Below are 19842 nucleotides of genomic sequence, written 5' to 3'. Positions count from 1 at the left end.
CAACTTAATTTAAGTCGATCTGCGGTCCGAAATGTTTATCGGAGGTACCTAGAAACTGGCGGCTTTGTTCGTCGCCAAGGAAGGCCACGATCTCGGGTCACAACTGAAGGAAAGGATCGTTTCATCGTGACGACCAGCTTGAGAAATCGTCACCTTACCTCCATTGAGATACAAAATCAACTTCGCGACTTCCATGGAGCATGTGCAAGCGCTCGATCTGTTCGGAGAAGGTTAAAAGAACGCGATATGGTACCACACAAGCCAGCTAATGGGCCAAAACTAACGCGAGCCCACCGAACAGCGCGCCTTCATTTCGCACGCAGTCATTTAAATTGGACACAGCAAGATTGGAGCCGTGTACTCTTTTCTGATGAGTCTAAAATTGTGTTACATGGCAATGATGGAAGGAAGAAGGTCTACCGACGTAAGGGAGAGCGTTTCGCACAATGCTGTTTTGAAGAGAGGGTTGCTTATGGCGGTAGCTCATGGACTGTCTGTGGCGGTATATCCGCGAGCGGCAAAACTCAACTTGAGGTTGTTACAGGACCACGGCTGCCAACATTAAATGCTGAAAGGTACATTCGTGAGTGCTTAGGACCTCACGTGATACCATACGCGGACTATGTAGGCACAAATTTCCTTTTTATGCATCATAATGCAAGAGCCCATGCGGCCGGCATCGTCAGGGAATAACTTCGGGATGTGAATATCACAGTTATGGACTGGCCAGCCAGAAGCCCAGACATGAACCCCATTGAGCACATGTGGGACGAGCTAAAAAGACGTGTTAGGGCTCGTCAGCCAGTTGCCCAGACGATGCAGGAGTTGAAAACTGCCATGAAGAGGAATGGGAGATGATCCCTCAAAATTTCATAGACCGGTTGATAAACTCTATGCCTAATCGTATGAGAGCTGTGGTAGATGCCCATGGAGGCAACACGCGTTATTAAATTAAGCCTTTATTTGATAAAACATGTTTTTTATTCAAAAATCAATTGCCTTTAACGAGGCACATATCCGACTTGTTACGCGTAGCTCCATGTCGTATGGTATTCTGAATTCAAATTTAAAACAGTAAGATCGAAAAAGAAGGTAAAATGTATCAGGTTTAAAACTGCATCAACAGTTTTTGTTCAATCTAGCAATAATATTTCGGTAGGGGCCATCGAAACCTAAACTCTAAGGTGGGCCAGTAGATGTGTCCAGAAGTGTATTTAGCAGACAAGACAGAGTATTGAGAACGGCCGTAAGTCAATTGGCACCTAAGATGTTGTAGCTTCCCAACAGTGAAATAATTTTTCAAATCGATTCAGTAGTTTCGTTCAGTTTCAGCCTTAAGGGTAAGAACAAAAAATGTTAAGACCATGTAAGATATTTGGAAAAAATAAAATTCACAGCCGTTTAAATTAAAATTTTATTCTTGACAAAACGAACAGAACACTTAAAGAAAAAAATACTGAAAAAATGATATGGGGTTCAACCTTTCTGAGCAAATCGTTTCAGCCGCCATAATTGAACATTTTCCACGGTCAAGGTCATTCAGGATTTCTGGTCGGCGAAACGTAGCACAGAGAAGTTTTCACTGTTTAACTATAAAAAAATATTCCCAACTAGCTATTCTCGCGGTTCCACCCGTGACGAGGGAGCTACTTCCCGCAACCGGGTGAAACGTAGCCCATGTCTGACTATGCCCAACCCTCAAATTTTATCCACAGGTACTTTGAAATACCCTGTTTAACTTGACATTATACTTCAGATTGGGCATCCAGCTTTAAGACAATATTTTTTTGTTTTATATTACCTACGTACCTATACCAGTCTGCATTTTTGAGGTACTAGTTAGGAAAAATAAAAATGGAGTACTAAAAGAGAAAAGAGATTAGGTAGGTAGTGAAGACTACTATAGTATAGACTATAGACACCATATAATAAAAAAATACCAAACATTCGAACTGATAACCTCCTTTTTAAGGAAGTCGGTTAAAACAATAACATGGTCACACTTAAAAATTTATAATAATAGAAGACTATAAAATCACAAACTACAATTTGGACTTCAAAATACCTGGACATAATAACCAAACAAAATAGCAATAATAACAACAACTAAAAAACTATAAACATCCGCATTTAGAACCTCTTTAGAGAATTCGTAAATAAAAAAGTGAAAAAAAAAAACTATCTTTGCGTAATCTTGATTCTACCAGTATACTTTTCATCGGTAAAATTCTCGTAAACCAACTCCGGCGTCCTAGGTTCTTCAAACGCCTTTTGGAAACTGAGCAAAAATTCTCTTTGCTTTTCATAAAATTGCCTATTATTTCTTGAATTTTTCGATATGGCCGCCAAAGTTGTGTTTACCCAGGCTTCGTAATACGGCTTTGTCTGCTGGTCTATTGAAGCCGGGGCCCACCTAGCGACTTCAGTTGGTGGGGACTGACTATCCTTCATTGAGCCATCTGGTGAAGGTACGTATCTAAACTTCCTATCTCTTCGTTTATCAATTTTCTTTTTCACTGGCACAGACTTCTCTTTAATACTACAACGGCTCGAAGAAGGCCTGGGTTTAAATTTCAACGAATTAGTATCAGTGTACTTTGATACTTTCTGCTTTCTTGCTCCATCGACTGGTATCTTAATTTCTAAGGGAGTCAGTTTACGTTTCGGTTCAACAAATGTAACAGCTTTGTAGATTTTCACGGAGCCATTTTTGCACATTATAGTTTTGATCATAGGTTTCTTTTTCGCGGAATTCCTTTCTGGCTTACTCTTGTCGGTTTTGGCTGAATTTTTGTCTTGTTTCGAAGGATTCTTGTCGATTTTCCGATCCAGTATTTCGGTTTTTGCTGATGACGGCGCTGACGGTCTCGTTTGCGTCGTTTCTTCGGCTAACTGTTTTTCTGCTTGTTCTACAACTGTGAAGGGATAAAAATATGTTAGAGACTATCTGTTTTATACGGGTAAACTTCTTCCCTTACCCGGACAAAATGTAGGCTATGTTACTCAAGGATAGAGTAGCTTTCCAAGAGTGAAGGAATAGAGAGTACACCTGTGTCTGCACAAACGTTTGTGTACTATAATACGTCCAAAAGCTCTCTCTGGTCGAAGCCGGTCTTGGACGCTATTCGTATACCTACTGGTTCTATAAAAGATGTTACTTAAATACATACCAGGCTTACAATCTTCGCTCACAACATTAATAACTTTAATATTACTTCCGTTTCCGCTGCTATTGCAATTCCCAATGCCATTCTCTCTCTCTGGTTTCTTAACCACATTTGTATGATCACTTTTATTTGCCGAACTCTTTAGTTTTAACGTATATTTGTCTCTGATTCTCTTTCTTAGTTGTACATCGGGATGGGACTTATCTTGTCCATATCTGTTCATGTTAGTATTTTTCCTATTTTCATCGTTAATGTGTTTCCCTTCCCGTTCAGTCGGCTTTTTGACTAAAATATTTATCCTCATTTTTTCTAACTTCTGATTACTTAGCACTTTTTCGTCCGAGTCTCCTCCTTCGGGATACTTTTGCAAAGTTTCGTGATTTTTCTTTATAACTTTATCGATAATCTTTATTAATTCACCTCTATCTTTATCTTTTTTGCCGGAACCCTCGTTTCTTTTCCTTTTGTCCATTGCTAACGCGTACAATTTATATTTGTTACACTGAGAATTTTGGAGCTGTTCAATTTTGTGTTTGTTTAAAATGATCTGTCAGATAACATGCCTTCTAGATTTTGTGAAAGATTTCATTTTTGTTTTTGGTTCGAATTTACTCAAGTAGGTTAAGTTTTATTATGTTATAGGCAAGTATAATGGCGTCCACGGCCGATTACAGCCACGGCGGCTGTTCTCATTTAAGAAGATCAGCCAGCTGCGCAGGACATATTATTTACACAAGCATTTACGACGATACAGGTGCACTCCCTATTCTTTCACTCTCATAACCCGATGCGACGACAATCCGACACGACCGGAAAGAGATCAGGCCCAGGACCGACATTTACGTGCTCTCCGATGCACGGTTGAATCAATCACCAACTTCCAGACTACGGGCTGCTTAGTGAAAGTTTAAGAAAACCCACAAAATGATTTCGGACCGACCCGAAAATCGAACCCGAGACCTCGAGAACAGCAGCCGCGCTTGCGACCACTAGACCAACGAGGCAGTCAGGCAAGTATATAGCATAGGACGTCCACCAACAAGATGGGCAGACGCCCTTATAAAGGTCGCCGAAAGACGCTGGATGCAGGTCGCTTCCAAAAGGTATCTGTGGAGATCAAAGGGGGAGGCCTATGTTCAGCAGTGGACGTCCTATGGCTGAGATGATGATGATGATGATAGGCAAGTACACCTTGATATAGAATAGTAAAAACATTTTTCAAACCTTTCGGCCGGCTACGAACCCAGTTAGATACCTACGTAGAAATTTTTTTTATTCAGCTCTTACCGAAAACATGATGAACCGAATAAAGTTATTTCATCAAAATATCATACCAAAAGTCGTCGAGATTGGTTAAGAGGTTCGACCGAGAAATGACGCACAGGCAGACAGACAAAAATGCTGTAGGTAAGCACCTACAAATCATCAAATAGTAAAAAAAGCTCTTCAGCCTGTCAATAGATAATCATAACCGACCTCTTTCGAAAATACCATAAAGAAAACACCGCCATCTAGAAAAACGAAACGTCACCCGATATTTACACTTTCGAAAATAATGCAAAAACAAATAAAAAAAATGCCTCTACCTATCTAATATAACTAAATAACAAAAACAAGCAAAAATACATTTTTAAACATGGATAAGCCAAAAACCAAAGTTGTAAAATCTAAATCTTCTAACAGCGCTATTACTACAAAATCGGAGCCGAAAAAGCATAATAAAAAAAGTCGAAGCAATGCGGAGTTTCAACCACTAATACTTAAAAAGAGGGGTGTCTATGTTGAGAAGAAAGCTACTAATATATCTATCAATGAACGTGATATCAGTCCAGTTGGTAAGGACTAAATGCAAACTATTTATATTCCATTTCAGTGGGCTCTTAACTAAAGGATGCATCGGTGAGCGCGTAAATCTCGGTCCTACTTCTGGAACACAAGTCTCTCTCCGTCCCGTAGGACTATCTTCTTCTTTTCGAGTTAGCTGTAGGTTTAATCACCTAGCAAGCCTTAGTGTCAGGGTTCTCAACTCCGTCTGACGGCCTCTGACGTATAAGTGTAACAACGACTGCTAATAAGTAGCATTCGGGGACGCCGGCGCCACGTGCTCTCCCAGGCACGGGGGTGTAACACCGCCAACTTCAGACACCGAGGTGCTTTGTGAAAGTTTCTACAAAACCTCAAATTACAGAGTTCCTAATATGTAACACCTTACTTTTCTACAGATGAAAACTTGCCTGTTCAGTATGATTCAGACTTAATGGCGGCTCGAAACATCGCGCGGGTCGAAACGCAGGATTTAAAAACAGGTAAAATATCTAGTTTGGGCACTTCTACAAGTTCTTTCTCTCGCTATATAAGTTTTTTTCGCCTGCTGCGAAAATAATGAAATTAAGTAAAATTATCAACAGCAGAATCCTTTTTCTTTTTAGCGTGTACAAGTCACCAAATATTTCCAGGTTTCTCCAACATGATCTCTCTTCCTTTAAACTTTCTCTTTCATTGCAGATCTCCCTCTCCTCCCAAAGCTCCCAGTGAGCCCAGTCTGCCCTCGAGCCATCCCCCGACCAGGCCGAAAGAGGTTCCTCGCCTCCGTGCTTAGCATCCTCTCAAAATCCACTACAGGAACCCAATACCCAGACGCTAACGACTCAGACAAATTCAAAAGGATAGAACGAACAAAAATGAGATTCAGAAAGAAGAGGGAAGAAGACTCTATACAAGAAGAGTTCTCTTCTTCAAATACTTCTAAAAGGAGAGCGAAGTACAGGTCTAGGTACATCTTCAATGATGATGACAGTGAGTTAGAACAGCTGGTCGTTCTACAATCTACTAAAGAAATTACACATACACCCTCCAATCATTCGGATAGAAGTGATACTTTTAAAGATGCGTTAAGCAAGGAGCCTGAATCTCTAAGATGGGCGGACGTCTTCCCGACTTTAGGTAAAAAGAAGTTAGACATTCCTGCTCTAGAGGATATCAAAGAAGTGCCACTCAAAATTCAGGAACCAGTAGTCAAAATAGTAGAAAGAGACCCGTCGACTATGGTAGCAGAAGTACCTAAGAAAGACGACAAAAAGTTCTATAATTTTTTCGTCGATCTTTTAGAAACTACTTTCAATGTTTACAATGTCAAAACTGAATTCAATCCTCCGGTGGCTTCAAGCGTTAATTCTTCCAAAGTTGCTCTGGAAATTGACGAATCAGTCGCGAAAAAGTTGAACATAAAAAATAAAGAGCCTGCAAGTGAAGATGTGATTAGAAAGCCGTCATTTAAACACTTTTATTGCATAAAACCGGACGGCGAAGGGGGCTGGAATGATAAACAATTACTAGAACATTTTCAGCCTAAGAGCGTAAGACGATCTCGAACGACTTCGCCGTCCAAATCGACGAAAAAAAGACGAAAACTACGATCAGAGTCTTTCAACAACACAAAACAGAAAGCCTTAACATTAACCAATAGCGTGATCCTACCAAAAAAAGTACTTTTGAAGAAAGATAGAAAGAAAAACTTTATTAATTTACTTAAAGAGCAATTGCAAATGGATGACGATGCGTTTGAGGAGCCACAGAACTTTTACCAAGCGTTAAAAGTTATGGCTAGAAATAAGAGACGGTGTCAGAAGTCTATACATTTTCATCCCAAAAAGTCAAGCGAAGGTGACGTCCACGTGTGCCAATTCAAACGAAGAAGGTTGCTTTCTGCCAGCACTAAGTCTAGCAGCAAAAAGTCTGGATACCGCCCCGAAAGTGACTTTATAAAGAATTCTTTCATTAGAAGTTCCGACACGGCTAGTACTAAGAAACATACGACTATAACAATAACTGAGTCTACAGAGAACGAAATACCGTCACAACATTCTTTAGAAGTGTTCGGTTTTGATTATGAGCCGGTGCCAAGAAAGGTGCCGGAAGTGTACCCATCTTTTACTCCTTCAGTATGCACGAGTATGCAAGACCAAATGAGTTTTTTGAAAGAAACTGACAGCGGTGCAACCTCTGTGGTGACGGGACGTAGGCAGTTTGCGACAAGACCTTTGAGCCAACTGATAGAGTAGAGCATATGGAAATTAATAAAAAAAATATAGAAATATGCATTATGGATTGCGGTTTTATTTTATGCTATATTTTGGTATTGGAAGATACCTGGAACCCTGCATGATAAAATTCACTCGCCTTTCATAAGGATTTTTGAAAAATTTAACTTATTTCGGTAGATTTTTGGGGACATTGAACCATAGGTACACTAATAAATGGCTTTAGGCACTTAAAAAAATATAAACCAATATAAACGGGTTTGTTTATTTACTGAATATGGAAATTACACTTTATTTTTCCACATAAAACCTTTCGTTAAATATCAGAACTAAAGTATAGATGCCATAGAAATACTCTGATATACACTTATCTTTCCGAGCAAAACTTGATTCTAAATGAATCACTTCAACTTTCCTATTGTTCATTAATTCCATAATCTGAACTTTCTAAGAAAACAACAACAAAACAAAGGCGCAGGTAGCGCAAACAAAGTCATAAATAACGACTGCACTAATGACCACCTCGCGCTAACTCTTTATGGAACCATAATCCATTGTTATAAAATATGACAGTTGTAAAAAAATTGTGTATCGCCTAATTAGTGATAATCCCTTTTTTAAGTTAACTACCTACCTTCAGGTACTTTTGTTGTATCGAAAGGAATACGTATATAAATAAGGACAGGATGTATTTTTCGAATCACTTATCGCTACCGATTTGTACCATAACGTTCTCCCGTGTAATTTTTGTGTTTAATATGGAAGAACTTAAAACAAATCAAGATATATTTGTGTTCTTGAGAAAAAACAGTTTTGATTCTAACGCACTATATCAGAAAGTATTAGCATCTATGAACGTAGAAACGGAAGAAAATAATCTCACTTTAAAAAGACATTGTTCTACGTACACAAGTAATATAAAAAAAAGGTGGAAATCAGCCAACAGTACGGCGGAAAATTTTACCAGAAAATACGCAGATTGGTTGGAATTCGAAGTGAAATGGCCGGCATTTGTTCAAGACAAAACCGGAATAGATAATGAAAATCAGGAAATTGAGTCTGGGACTGAAGCTACCGAGTTCTCACCAGGTACATCCTTTGACTCACCTATTTTAAGGTCAACCGCATCATATGAATCAAGGAAGAAGATTGCTACCCTGACTCCTCTTGAAAAACAACGCAGAATAGAAAATTTGGTTGCCAATAATGATTTTCAAACCTTAGCTGATGCTTTGATATGTAAAGCTAGTGAAAATGAAAGTCAGAAAGATGTTGTGGAAGTAATAAGACATTTAATACGTCATCCCGAAGATGCATCAATGTTGCGCGCTTGTATTGATTCAAAACAGCGAGGAATTTGTGAAGACGAGACAGAATAATGATGTATAACAGATTGTTACTTGTTATTTATATATGTATAACATACCTACCTTGCGAAAAACCTCAAGTGGCGGAAATATGGCCTTGTTGGCAACTATATTTTCGAAACGTTTGGGGCTAAAGCCCTCGGGTCCACATTCTATTTAAAGATCTATCCAGTTGACGCTCCTCGTGACCAAAAGGCTGGCTATTATCGGACTTAGGATTAATCGGTAGATAATGGCGATCCAACAAGGTAATGCTGCCAGCCTCTTGGGCACGCGATGGGGACGAATTTTTTCATGCTTTTTAATTTTAGGATTTTTACTAGAATAGTTTGTAATTTAAAGATTTGTAAATGTGATTAATAACGAATAAAATTTACATTACAATTTTAAAGTGACTTATATTATTTCCTTATTTATACATATCCATTTCGATACAACAATAATGAGGTACCTACCTACTTACATGAAAGCAGTTCACTAAAAAAAAGTTAATCACTAATTGGACGATACAATGATTTTTACAACTTCAGTATAAAAATGGATTTATGGATCCATAAAGGTCGGTATTTATGACTAATGAGTCAATAGCTCCTTTGTTTTCTTGTCATTGTTTATCTAGAAATACCAGATTATGGAATAAAAGAACAATAGGATCGTTCCAGCAATTTAGAATCAAGTCATTCTCCGAAATGTAGATTAAGTGAATTTGTGTAGTAGGTACCTACCTATTGTTCTATAGAAGCTATGACACAAAACAGAAACTCACTCAATAAATCAGTATTGATATTAGTAAAAAAAAGTCCAGAACAATCCCACTTAGGTACTGAAAATCTACCGAAAAAAAACTTCATTTTTCACATGGGATATGTGAAAAATGATATGAAAGGCCAGCGAATTTTATCGGCCACCGTGCGCCGGTGAATCCGCGGGGATACTATAGCTAGTTTTGATGTCAAGTAGGTATTTATTTAAATAAAACAACAAATTAGATTCCCATTATTTAATAATGTGCTAAATTATTAACAGCCCAAAATATGCGTTTAGCTAAGCACAGCATATCATCAGAATAGGTACAATTTACATAATAATAACAGAACTATTTTAATTAAAGCAATTTCAATACTAAATAACCCATTTAAACTATATTCCTATACAGTTCTTGTCAATAATTTTCCAATAATGGAGTTTCTTGCCGGCTCTTCTCCGTGAGACCAACTTTTTGGAACCGTGCAAATAGTGTGACGTTTCATCAGAGCCTGCAAAGGCCTATTTGAAAATAAAAAAAAAATGATTTTGAATCATTTGGCAATTTAGTTCATAAATTTTAATATCGTCAAGTCATTAGTATTACGGAGGAAGGAAAGATAGCGGAGATCCCATAAGGCAGGTAGGTCCGGGACCTTCTTGTAGCTCAAGCAACGTACAATATGCGTGATCAGTTACTAGAACTAACGAAACGTTCGGTTTGCTTGTCAAATCAAAATCAATCTGTCAAAGATTGGTCTTGATTCATTGGAGATAAGTTGGAAAATAATGGGCGGCTTCTAAAATCGTGTAAGAGAAGCTAGTAACATTCCTCGTCCCCCTCGCACCCGCATGTTGTCGCGCTACTTTCTTAGGAGATTTTGCGTTATGACATCTCCGCTAGTCATTTTGTTCTCCATGCTAGTATTCTACTTCGAACCGGCAAAGTTATATGACAAAAACTGTACAAATACATAACTTCTATTCTAGCATTTTTGAAATAATATTTTAAATAGAAAGTGGCAATTTAAGCTTCAGGCACATTATTGCTTGCGAAATAGCCTTTCAATCATGACAATATAGTCCATTGCGATAAACATTTCCAAATTAGGTTTCCCGCCTATGTCTGATTTTTTGTCTTTACGAATATTACAAAGATGAAAAAAAAATATTTTTGTTTGTAATAGATAAACTCAAAAACTACTGGACCAATTTTAAATATTCTTTCACCATTAGAAAGCTAGGTATATTATCTGCGAGTAACATAGGATATTTTATCCCGGTACGGGCAGTAGTTCCCACGGGACGCGGGTGAAAATAGTGCTAGCTGTACAAAATTGGGCCGACTTTTTGAAGGGCGTGTGCGTTGCTCTATGGCTATCAGTGTGTGTATAATCGGTCACCGATTTATCGGACGTAGGCGGGTTACCTTAGGGCGCTCCCACTTTTTTTTAGCCCAATACAGTTTAAGCCAAATTAATGATGATGATGATGATGATGTCCTCCTAGCCGATTATCGGCTACGGCGGCTGTTCTCATTTAAGGAGATCAGCCAATTGCGCAGGACATATTATAGTGCACAAGGATTTGCGCAGACACAGGTGCACTCCCTATTCCTTCACTCTCATAACCCGATGGGACGGCAATCCGACACGACCGGAGAGAGATCAGGCGCAGGACCGACATTTACGTGCTCTCCGATGCACGGGTGTATCAATCACCAATTTCCAGGCTCCGGGCTGCTTTGTGAAAGTCTTCTAAAACCCACAAAGCGATTTCGGCCCGACCCGGGAATCGAACCCGAGACCTCGTGCTCAGCAGCCGCACTTGCGACAGCTAGACCAACGAGGCAGCCAAATTAATATACATTTCATAAGATAGCATTTGCTCACAATATTTCGGCGATCTGACAGTTTATTTGTCATTTTTGAGGACTTATTTGTTCAAAAATTTCCTGGTTCTTTGTCCTGATACAGTGGGAACGCATCCTTAAACATTTCCAAACAATTTAAAATCGAAAATTAAATTAACGATTTTCAAAATAAAGAAGATCTATATCAATCAACATAATACATAAACATTTTAAGTAGATAGTTGGTAAAATAAAATCACAGTGCACTTTGTAAATCTAAGATTGAATTGCACCATTTAACTATAACGATAACCAAACCATAACCAGCCGTATACTTGCCGCTCATTGGTCAAATCGTGAAAATGGTACGGTTACTATCTGCCTAGCTTTTTCCTAGGCTCAGACTTACTGGCTTCTGACTACCCGTAACGACTGCCGTTAAAATGACAGCTGAGGCCTACAGTTTCTCTACCCTCCGAAACACGGTAATTCGTGTCCCAAGATATTTTTAGAAAGCACATACTAACTTAGAAAAGTTGCATTGATACTTTTCTGACCTGGAATCGAACCCACACCCATACTTGAGAGGTAGGTTCTTTAACCAGTTCATGGTTCGATTATCATTACAGTTAAACGGTGCAACTCATTGTAAGTTTCAATAAAGACAACAGCAAATATCGGAATAACGACAACATAAAAAATCTGTCTTAAAATGACGGCAGACAGCCACGGCTCCCGTTTTATCAATCCATCAATCTATCGTTCTGTAGTGAAAAAGTATCTCGTAATTCCATATTTTGCTGTCATTCTTATTGAATAAATAATGGTAAATGGTCACAATTTATGATACATGAAGTGTATGAGTATCTATACACTGCATACTAAAAAGTTGGCCGACAGTTGGCAAAAACTTATTTTAAAGAAACTCTTGATTCCAATCAAGTTTTTAGTCGATCTGATACCGGCTAAATACCTGATCTTTGTAATGTGCGTACTATCATTCATCTTCATACTGATTTATGAGCCCAAACAAATTATCGGCCGACAAAAAATTTGCAGTATGTGTACTTTAAGTGAATTACATGACAAAAACGAATCTATGAAAAGGTGTATGAGATAGGAACTAACACCAAAATATTTGTACTACCCCGTATTAAATTAATATTATATTAGTAGGGTCTCAAGAATTCTAGATTCCCCCTTGGACACACACGTCTGTATCTCGTGGTGTACTCGCTGTAGCAAACAGTAACACATTGCGCGCGAACATTACTAACATGTCCGCGACACTGCAACATCCGCGCGAACACATGCTAGCTGTGGACGCGCGACATAGCGTACACACTTTGGTGGAATCTCCCCTCTTATATTCTAGACAGAGTTGAGCCCTAATTTTTATTACCTAAGGTCTTTTTTGAACTATGGTACCTTAATAATGTAAGGTTCAGTATTTTTTAAGCTGTGGCAGTTGTTTTTTTAAATTTTTACTGCTAAAATACAAGAAAAAATATTGAAAACTAAAATTCTTAAAATTTTTATGTAGGTATGTAGTTATTATTTTAATGCTTTCGGTATAAAAATATGTTATTTTATGATTTTCATTTTAAATTCGAATTAGAATTTGAACTCATTGAAGCATAGGAAATTTTGAAAAAATTACAAGACAAATATTATTAACGACATTATTTTTTTCATCTATTTATAAGCTGGCCATTACAATAGAATTTTGGTATTTACCGAAAAAACATGACCAGTTAAATAAATTAACTTCCAATCTATCATAAAGCAATCGATTTTAATATACAAATAAAAATCTTTATAATTATTCAGCTTTTAAAAACAGTAATTAAAAAGATATAAAGAATAATAATATTTATAACACCAGTTTCACAACCTCTAGAAAATTAATGTGATCTCAACTCTCTTCAAATAAATCTGCCATTTTGAATTCAGCACTTTGATGACTTAAGTAATGTATTCGGCCAGTCATGACTATCCAAAATGGGCAAAGATATTTAACGAGTTATAATTCATATGTTCTTTTATATAGAGTGAATGCTAATTAGCAAATGATACTTGGACACATGATTCTACTCATAATTATAAGCAACTTTACCAATGAAGTTGTAGTGGCCTAGTGGGTAAAGAACCAGCCTCTTGAGTATGAGGGTGTGGGTTCGATTCCAGGTCAGGCAAGTACCAATGCAACTTTTCTAAATTTGTATGTACTTTTTAAGTAGGTATATCTTGGACGCCAATGAGAAACCTGGACTATAAAGTCTGAAATGAGCAAACGTGGTAATTATCGCTCAATCCTTCTCCGTGTGAGAGGAGGCCGCAGCCCAGCAGTGGGACGATAAAAAAGCTGTAACAGTAACAGTTACCAAAGAAACTTTTTCTTTTTCATTTGTTTTTTTAATTTAAACAGGAGAAGCCCAGAGTGTTGTATAGTTTAAAACAGCTGTTTTGCTATTGTGATAAAACTAATGATAATAAAAAATAAGTGTCTTTGGGAAAGTTGTTTGTAATTATGAGTAGAATCACACATTCAAGTATCGGTCACTATTTACCAGTCATCCTATACAAGCATGAATTTACCTGATAGTTATTGCTTACCCAGAAGCGGTGAATCTGGCTATCCAGCAGTAAAAAATTAGCTACATTTACTGATCTTCATATACTTGACTTTTTGTACTTCGCTGTAAGGCAGCATTGCTAAAGACGCTGTTCGCTTAAAGACATGAGTGAAACTCAGTACCGCAATCTTCTTCGGCATTGCTACGATGACCGTATGCCCATCTTCACCTTCAAACACATCTACTTGGAGTATCGGACACGTTGATAGCACGGGACAGTCGGAACGCTCCATAAAATTATACTGTTTTATCGGTTGCGTATCAAAAATGTTGAATTCTCCAGCTCTGTAGGGAGCGTAGTAAATTCGTAGCACTCCCCAGTTGGATCCAACAAAGTAGACGTCTCCATAAGGACGTATGATTATTATATCTCGTAACGGTCCTTCGGGTACCGCGTGGTTCAGAACATACATCCATTGGAAATATACTCTCCAGTCTAGTTGTTCTAAAAAGTTGTATCTTTGTAATTGGTGTAAAAGATTTGAGTCGGGTCCGAGCGAACATTTGAATACAAGATTGTTGTTAATTATAGTGTATATGTTTCTTTGGAATGTCAGCACGTTGAGATGTCCTTCGCTGTAACCAAGAGACATAATCCCGTCTTCGGACCGCATTAAAAGCGTGCCGTTCAATTTCTTGTTTTTATCATCAAAATAATTGCATACAAATATCTCATCCTGTAAGTTGACAAAGTACAGAGCGTTTTCAGTTAAAGTATAAAGTTTTACATTATCAAATGTCACGTTGCTCTCTTCCTGAGACAAATCGAAGAGCGCTTTGCGTATCAAAAATAGATGGAGATGAAAACTCAGTATAACGATTACATGTTCGTTCTCTGTGTATCTAGAAAAATCGCCAGTTATAGAACGGCGTTTAGATTCCTGTAAAGTTTCTATGTCGTAATATACTATTGCAGCTTTTTTGTGGACGCCTAAAACGCCATTGCCGAGTATTTCGAAGTTACGAATCTCCTCTCGTAGGCTCGAGGCTGAAGCAAACTCGTCGCTGTCTTCTCTAGACTCTATTAAACGCTGCCAAAGTGCTAAAGAACGGTATAAATTGTACCAAAGTAGTCCAGGTTTTGCCTTTCGCCTAGCTACCTCGTAAACCTTGCTAAAATCCTGTTTGCAGTATTTAGACCACAAATCGTCGCTCCTAGCTAGACCGTCGATGATTAAATTCCATCTCACGCACACCTCCCGGCATTTGGTTAAATCTTTAGCGGGTAAATAAATAAAGATGTTAAGTAAAATTTCGGCAGGTAATGAATACATATGGCATAGGTTTTCGCTGGTTTCAGACATTTTTGAGCCGTAGTAGAGCTTTGGTGGTGGGCTAGAGAACGTTTCATACAGTTTTTATGTTAATTTCATGATGTTGTCTTAGTTTTTGTTGTTTTTGCGCAGAATTCCCGTTTGCACACAAACATCCGTTTTGACCTCTTTTTTGACGTTATATTTTTCTTCTAGATAAAGTGACAGTGACATCTGTTCCATCATCTGTTCATGTCAATGATCTTCACACTCGTCCACAGACTAAAAGGGTGTAATAACAGATGGTATTCTCATAGTCTTACTGATAAAGTTTACCACAAGTTTTACGCCGTGGCAAGTGGAGACTAGATTTGCCATCGCGAGAGGCTCAATAGCCAACAGATATGAATAACACACAACTACTCTACCTGTGTCAAGAAACTAAGGAGGAGGAAATGGGGAAGAAAATATGTACTAGTTTGGGCGTTATTTACATTTGATGTTTCTTCAGTTTCTTGCTCACAGCTGTGTGTCGGTGTTCACATTAAATATGTCAGAAAAAGTTGCTTATAACTACGCACACGCCGTGAATGGTAATCTTTATTTTGCGTTCCAGGTTCCAATATTCAAACATTTAGCATAAAACACGGAACCAGAGAGAATACCATAAACCAAAGAGACAAATAGAGCATTGTACGATTTTCAAAAGATGTTGACAAAACGGCTAAATGTACACAAAAGTTTATTTTGATCTTAAATAATAATTGATAAGCGAAAAACTAAAGATGTCTGCGTTTAGACAATTAAAAGAAGTGAGCAATGACTTCGAACAACAGCTACGAAGTGTTACAACGCAATTATTTTCCGCGGAAATCGGAGAAGCTTTTGAAGATGACTTGTCGAAGAGATTGCAAGATTTAAAGTTTTTTAGGTCTAAATTAAGACTTTTGGCAGCAAAACCACTAGCAGGTGAGTATTTTAATTATATTCAAGTTCACTTTACATTAAAGTGGCTCTGCTGCCCACGGTTTTTACAATGTACTTTGAGTAAGGCTTCGCGCAACCTTATAAAAAAAATTAAACAGCTATTGGGCTATACAACACTGAACTTATGTTTTAATTGATCGTTTTCTAATTATTACTAGGACTAGCCATTTTCCCGCTCTTCATCCTCGTCCCTTGTGAACGACCCACCGTACCGGGATAAAATATAGCCTATGTTACTCGGGAAGAGAGTACCTTCTAACAGCGAAAGAAGTTTTTCATATCTGGGTCAATGGGTCATCTTAGGATCTGTCCAGTCGCTTCGGAATCTTTAGAGTACAAACAAACAAAAAAAATCCTCTTTATCATATTACTAAAGATATCATCATAAAACTATAATTACAAAATACCTCTACCATTTCAGCCCTCCCACAGGTAACAGAGCATCAGAAATCAGAACAAACAGTCAAGGAATACGGTGAACTAGCAGAATCCAAAGTTCTGGAACAAGTTATAGTAAAGTCTTTAACACAAAGTCATGCTGTCACAGCTTTGTTAAAAACTCCAGACAAGAATTTGGACCCAGAAATGGTTGAACGGAAACAGTAAGTAATCCTTATAAATAAATAAAAATTGCTTTTATTTTCTGACCTTGTAAAAGTAAAAGTAACAATTTTTCTTAACAAAACTTATTAGCTTATAACTAAATACTAATTTTATTTACTATTCGAAGCTTAATCAGCTACTGGCCCGGTTGTCTTCCGACATATACCACCTTATTATAAAACGTGGATTTTAAAAAGTACCAGCTTTTGTACCACCTTTGACAAACTCCCGAACAAAATCAGTGGACTAAAGCTATTACTAAAACATGTACTTCTTAATACCACGTTTTATAATAGGGTGGCTAAAGTAATCCTTACTTAATATAAAATATAAAAAATGTGAAAGTAACTCTTGTCTGTTCTTTGCCCTTCCATGCTAAAACCAAATAGTCTGGAGCCTGTATATACAATTTTTCTTGAATACTGGAACCAGATAAAAAGCAGCATATGTAGCAGTCTTTGCACACTACACTACTGTCAAGTTTTATCAAAAGCCTTACTGCCATTTAGTGTGAAGAAGTAACACATACATTTACAAACTTCCAGTTAATAGGCATGATAACTAACAGGGTTAAAAAAATTGTGGATAATCCACAGTCCACATTTTAGATTAGCAAAAAATTGCGGACATGTATTTTTTAGTACATATAACAAAACATTAAATATTTTCTAAGATAATAAAATATATTAAAAAAAAGAAATTATGAAAATGTAAAAACACAATTTTGTCTTTAAAAAAATTCTAACTTCTTCAAGTATGTTTAAAACCCACCCAAAACAAAAATGTGAAAGACTGCCAAGTTCGATAATATGGGAATGCTTCGCCTATAAAAGAAGTGAGATCTGAATAAGTACCAAGTTCCATACACATACCTCAGTTAAAAATAGTTACTTTTTAATGATGTTACTTGGCAAGTTTTCATACACCTTGTTATAAACCTACTAAACGCAATGAATCAAGTATTTAATTTTCTATTAAAACTTGCCAAGTAATCATCATTAAAAAGTAACTATTTTTAACTGAGGTATGTGTATGGAACTTGGTACTTATTCAGATCTCACTTCTTTTATAGGCGAAGCATTCCCATATTATCGAACTTGGCAGTCTTTCACATTTTTGTTTTGGGTGGGATTTCATTTATTTTTGTAAGGCTGTTTATTTTATTTTTTTCTTATGATTAAGTTAGTTAAGTAAATGTCTCATTTATACTATCTTTCAGATTTTTAAATATGCACTATGCTTCTTACAAAGAAATGAACTAGATTAGCTAAATGGACTAGATTTACCAACTGACTGACATGACGTGTTATCATATATTATGTTCGTGGATCAAAGTTACACATTCGTTATTTTCGAAAGTGATTCACACTTGGCCGTTTTCAGATTTTTACTTTACTTTGACTAAATACAAACCTTTGTACCATTCGAAGATATATTATATAAATATAGATAAATTTAGTTCGTTTTAGTTCCTTAGGGGTATAAATTTACACTGGGTATAAAACACCTTCATTATTTTGAAACCGACTCACACTTGGCCATTTTCAGATTTTTTCCTTTACCTTGACATAAAGACCTACCTCCATGCCAAATTTCAAGTCAATACGACCATTGGAAGTGGTCTAGGTTTTTGATGAGTGAGTCAGTGAATCAGTGAATCAGTCAGTGAGTGTATAGTAAAAATAGCGATTTTCTGACGTCAATATCTCAAGACCTACAATAGGTATATTAATGAAATTTTGTATTTTAGATAAGTGAGGGGGTCTCAACAGATACTAGAAATTTGATATGCGTAAATAAAATAGATTTTGAGTTACAGGGGGGTCGAATTTGGCCCGAAATGGTTCGTGTAATATAACCCACGGCCGGTGTGTCGCTTTTTTTGCTCGAACTTGGCGGACACACTGCCGTGTGTCTAGATAGTACTTCTATAATACTGATTTAAAAACACAATTTTGTCATCTCACCTTTTAACAAATTCTAACTTCCACCAGAAAAATCATCGCCAGCCTAAAAGCCTACCGTGACAAAGAGACAGAGCTACGTTACTTACAAATGGTAGAAGCTGAGAAGAGAGCTGAGTTAGACGCGGTCAGAAAACAGTGGGACCAGGAGCTGACCGAGTTGAGAGTACTCAGAGAAGACGGCAACAGACTGGAAGAGTGTGATGTTACTACACCTCTGTACAAGTAAGTGTATATGTCTTTTGAATTCAAAATCAAAAATCATTTATTCAAACTTGGCTGAAAGACAGCACTTTTTGAACGTCAGGAATTTACAATAGACTGAGGTTCTGTGTTTAGTATGGCACGTTACACTGTAGGTCCTGGGTAAAGAACCAGGTCAAGCAAGTACCAATGCAACTTTTCCAAGTTTGTATGTACTTTCTAAGTACCTATATCTTAGACATCAATGACTGCGTTTTGGATGGCACGTTAAACTGTAGGTCCCGGCTGTCATTGAACATCCTTGGCAGTCGTTACGGATAGTCAGAAGCCAGTAAGTCTGACAACCAGTTGGATTGCCCGGGTAATTGGGTTGAAGATGTCAGATAGGCCATCACTTCTTGTAAAGCACTGGTACTAAGCTACATCCAGTTAGACTGGAAGCCGACCCCAACATAGTTGGGAAAAGGCTCGGAGGATGATGACGAGTAGTGGTTTTCCCACCTGACAAGACTTTTTTTATTACTTTTGAAAGGTTTTGTACCGGGTTTTTTGAACGTTTTATTTTATTTTTGTTGCAGAAGGCTCCGTGGTTTAGTGAATAAGCTGGAACTGATGCGGACCCTGCTGGCGCGGCTGGTGACATCTCGCGGGCGCCGCGACTGGCTGGCCGAGCCCGCCCGCACCGCGCGGCTGCTCGCGTTAACGAGGACACCATGCAGCCTGCACTCTTTCTTACATCAATAAAGAATTTTCTTCTAGTTTATGGTTTTACTTTAACCAACTTTCTAAAAACTAAAGTGAATTTGTAGCATCCAGTCCGCCATCTTGGGGAGGACGCCATATTGGATTTGTAATGACGTTTCTTAGCTAGTCATTTTGTGCAAAATTTTATCCTAATCGAAGACCGGGAAGTGGGTCAAATTAAGATTCCAAGATTTTCTTACATACATACTTAGTTACAAGTGAGCTAATATAAGCGTGTTAAAAAGGAGGTGGTGTGAACCTTCCTAAATTAATATTACGAA

General features: G+C 37.6%; 4 protein-coding genes and 1 long non-coding RNA gene across 5 annotated transcripts in view; 3 read left to right on the top strand and 2 right to left on the bottom strand.

Moving 5' to 3' along the window:
- The window catches only part of LOC135119229 (uncharacterized), a 150814-nt gene that overhangs the window by 128612 nt on the left and 2360 nt on the right, over positions 1–19842 (top strand). The gene's annotated exons all lie outside the window — the stretch shown is intronic.
- On the bottom strand, positions 1401–3798 carry LOC110381644 (uncharacterized). The gene is made up of 2 exons (XM_021342007.3): positions 3171–3798; positions 1401–2915 (listed from the first exon to the last, which is right to left on the bottom strand). The coding sequence occupies exons 1-2, from the start codon at positions 3637–3639 to the stop codon at positions 2179–2181; spliced, it is 1206 nt and encodes a 401-aa protein (XP_021197682.3). The 5' UTR covers positions 3640–3798; the 3' UTR covers positions 1401–2178.
- Positions 4682–7260, top strand: LOC110381643 (uncharacterized). The gene is made up of 3 exons (XM_021342006.3): positions 4682–5002; positions 5390–5473; positions 5673–7260. Exons 1-3 carry the CDS (start codon positions 4804–4806, stop codon positions 7226–7228), a joined length of 1839 nt encoding a protein of 612 aa, XP_021197681.3. The 5' UTR covers positions 4682–4803; the 3' UTR covers positions 7229–7260.
- Positions 10805–15289, bottom strand: LOC135119233 (uncharacterized). Its single transcript, XM_064043405.1, has one exon. It carries the CDS (start codon positions 15108–15110, stop codon positions 13824–13826), a length of 1287 nt encoding a protein of 428 aa, XP_063899475.1. The 5' UTR covers positions 15111–15289; the 3' UTR covers positions 10805–13823.
- On the top strand, positions 15764–19575 carry LOC110383391 (uncharacterized). Its single transcript, XM_049839925.2, has 4 exons — positions 15764–16028; positions 16468–16648; positions 18644–18838; positions 19396–19575. Exons 1-4 carry the CDS (start codon positions 15845–15847, stop codon positions 19559–19561), a joined length of 726 nt encoding a protein of 241 aa, XP_049695882.2. The 5' UTR covers positions 15764–15844; the 3' UTR covers positions 19562–19575.

The sequence above is a fragment of the Helicoverpa armigera genome, chromosome 31, assembly GCF_030705265.1.
Source record: "Helicoverpa armigera isolate CAAS_96S chromosome 31, ASM3070526v1, whole genome shotgun sequence".
Taxonomy (NCBI): Eukaryota; Metazoa; Arthropoda; class Insecta; order Lepidoptera; family Noctuidae; genus Helicoverpa; species Helicoverpa armigera.
This window is presented reverse-complemented; position numbering and strand designations above follow the sequence as displayed.

Coding starts and splice junctions, on each gene's coding strand:
- LOC110383391 (XM_049839925.2), top strand. CDS start 15,845: ATGTCTGCGTTTAGACAATTAAAAGAAGTGAGCAATGACTTCGAACAA. Junction 16,029..16,467: donor GGCAGCAAAACCACTAGCAG/GTGAGTATTTTA, acceptor CTACCATTTCAG/CCCTCCCACAGGTAACAGAG. Junction 18,839..19,395: donor GTTACTACACCTCTGTACAA/GTAAGTGTATAT, acceptor TTTTTGTTGCAG/AAGGCTCCGTGGTTTAGTGA.
- LOC110381643 (XM_021342006.3), top strand. CDS start 4,804: ATGGATAAGCCAAAAACCAAAGTTGTAAAATCTAAATCTTCTAACAGC. Junction 5,003..5,389: donor ACGTGATATCAGTCCAGTTG/GTAAGGACTAAA, acceptor ACTTTTCTACAG/ATGAAAACTTGCCTGTTCAG. Junction 5,474..5,672: donor AACGCAGGATTTAAAAACAG/GTAAAATATCTA, acceptor CTTTCATTGCAG/ATCTCCCTCTCCTCCCAAAG.
- LOC110381644 (XM_021342007.3), bottom strand. CDS start 3,639: ATGGACAAAAGGAAAAGAAACGAGGGTTCCGGCAAAAAAGATAAAGAT. Junction 2,916..3,170: donor GAGCGAAGATTGTAAGCCTG/GTATGTATTTAA, acceptor ATCCCTTCACAG/TTGTAGAACAAGCAGAAAAA.
- LOC135119233 (XM_064043405.1), bottom strand. CDS start 15,110: ATGTCTGAAACCAGCGAAAACCTATGCCATATGTATTCATTACCTGCC.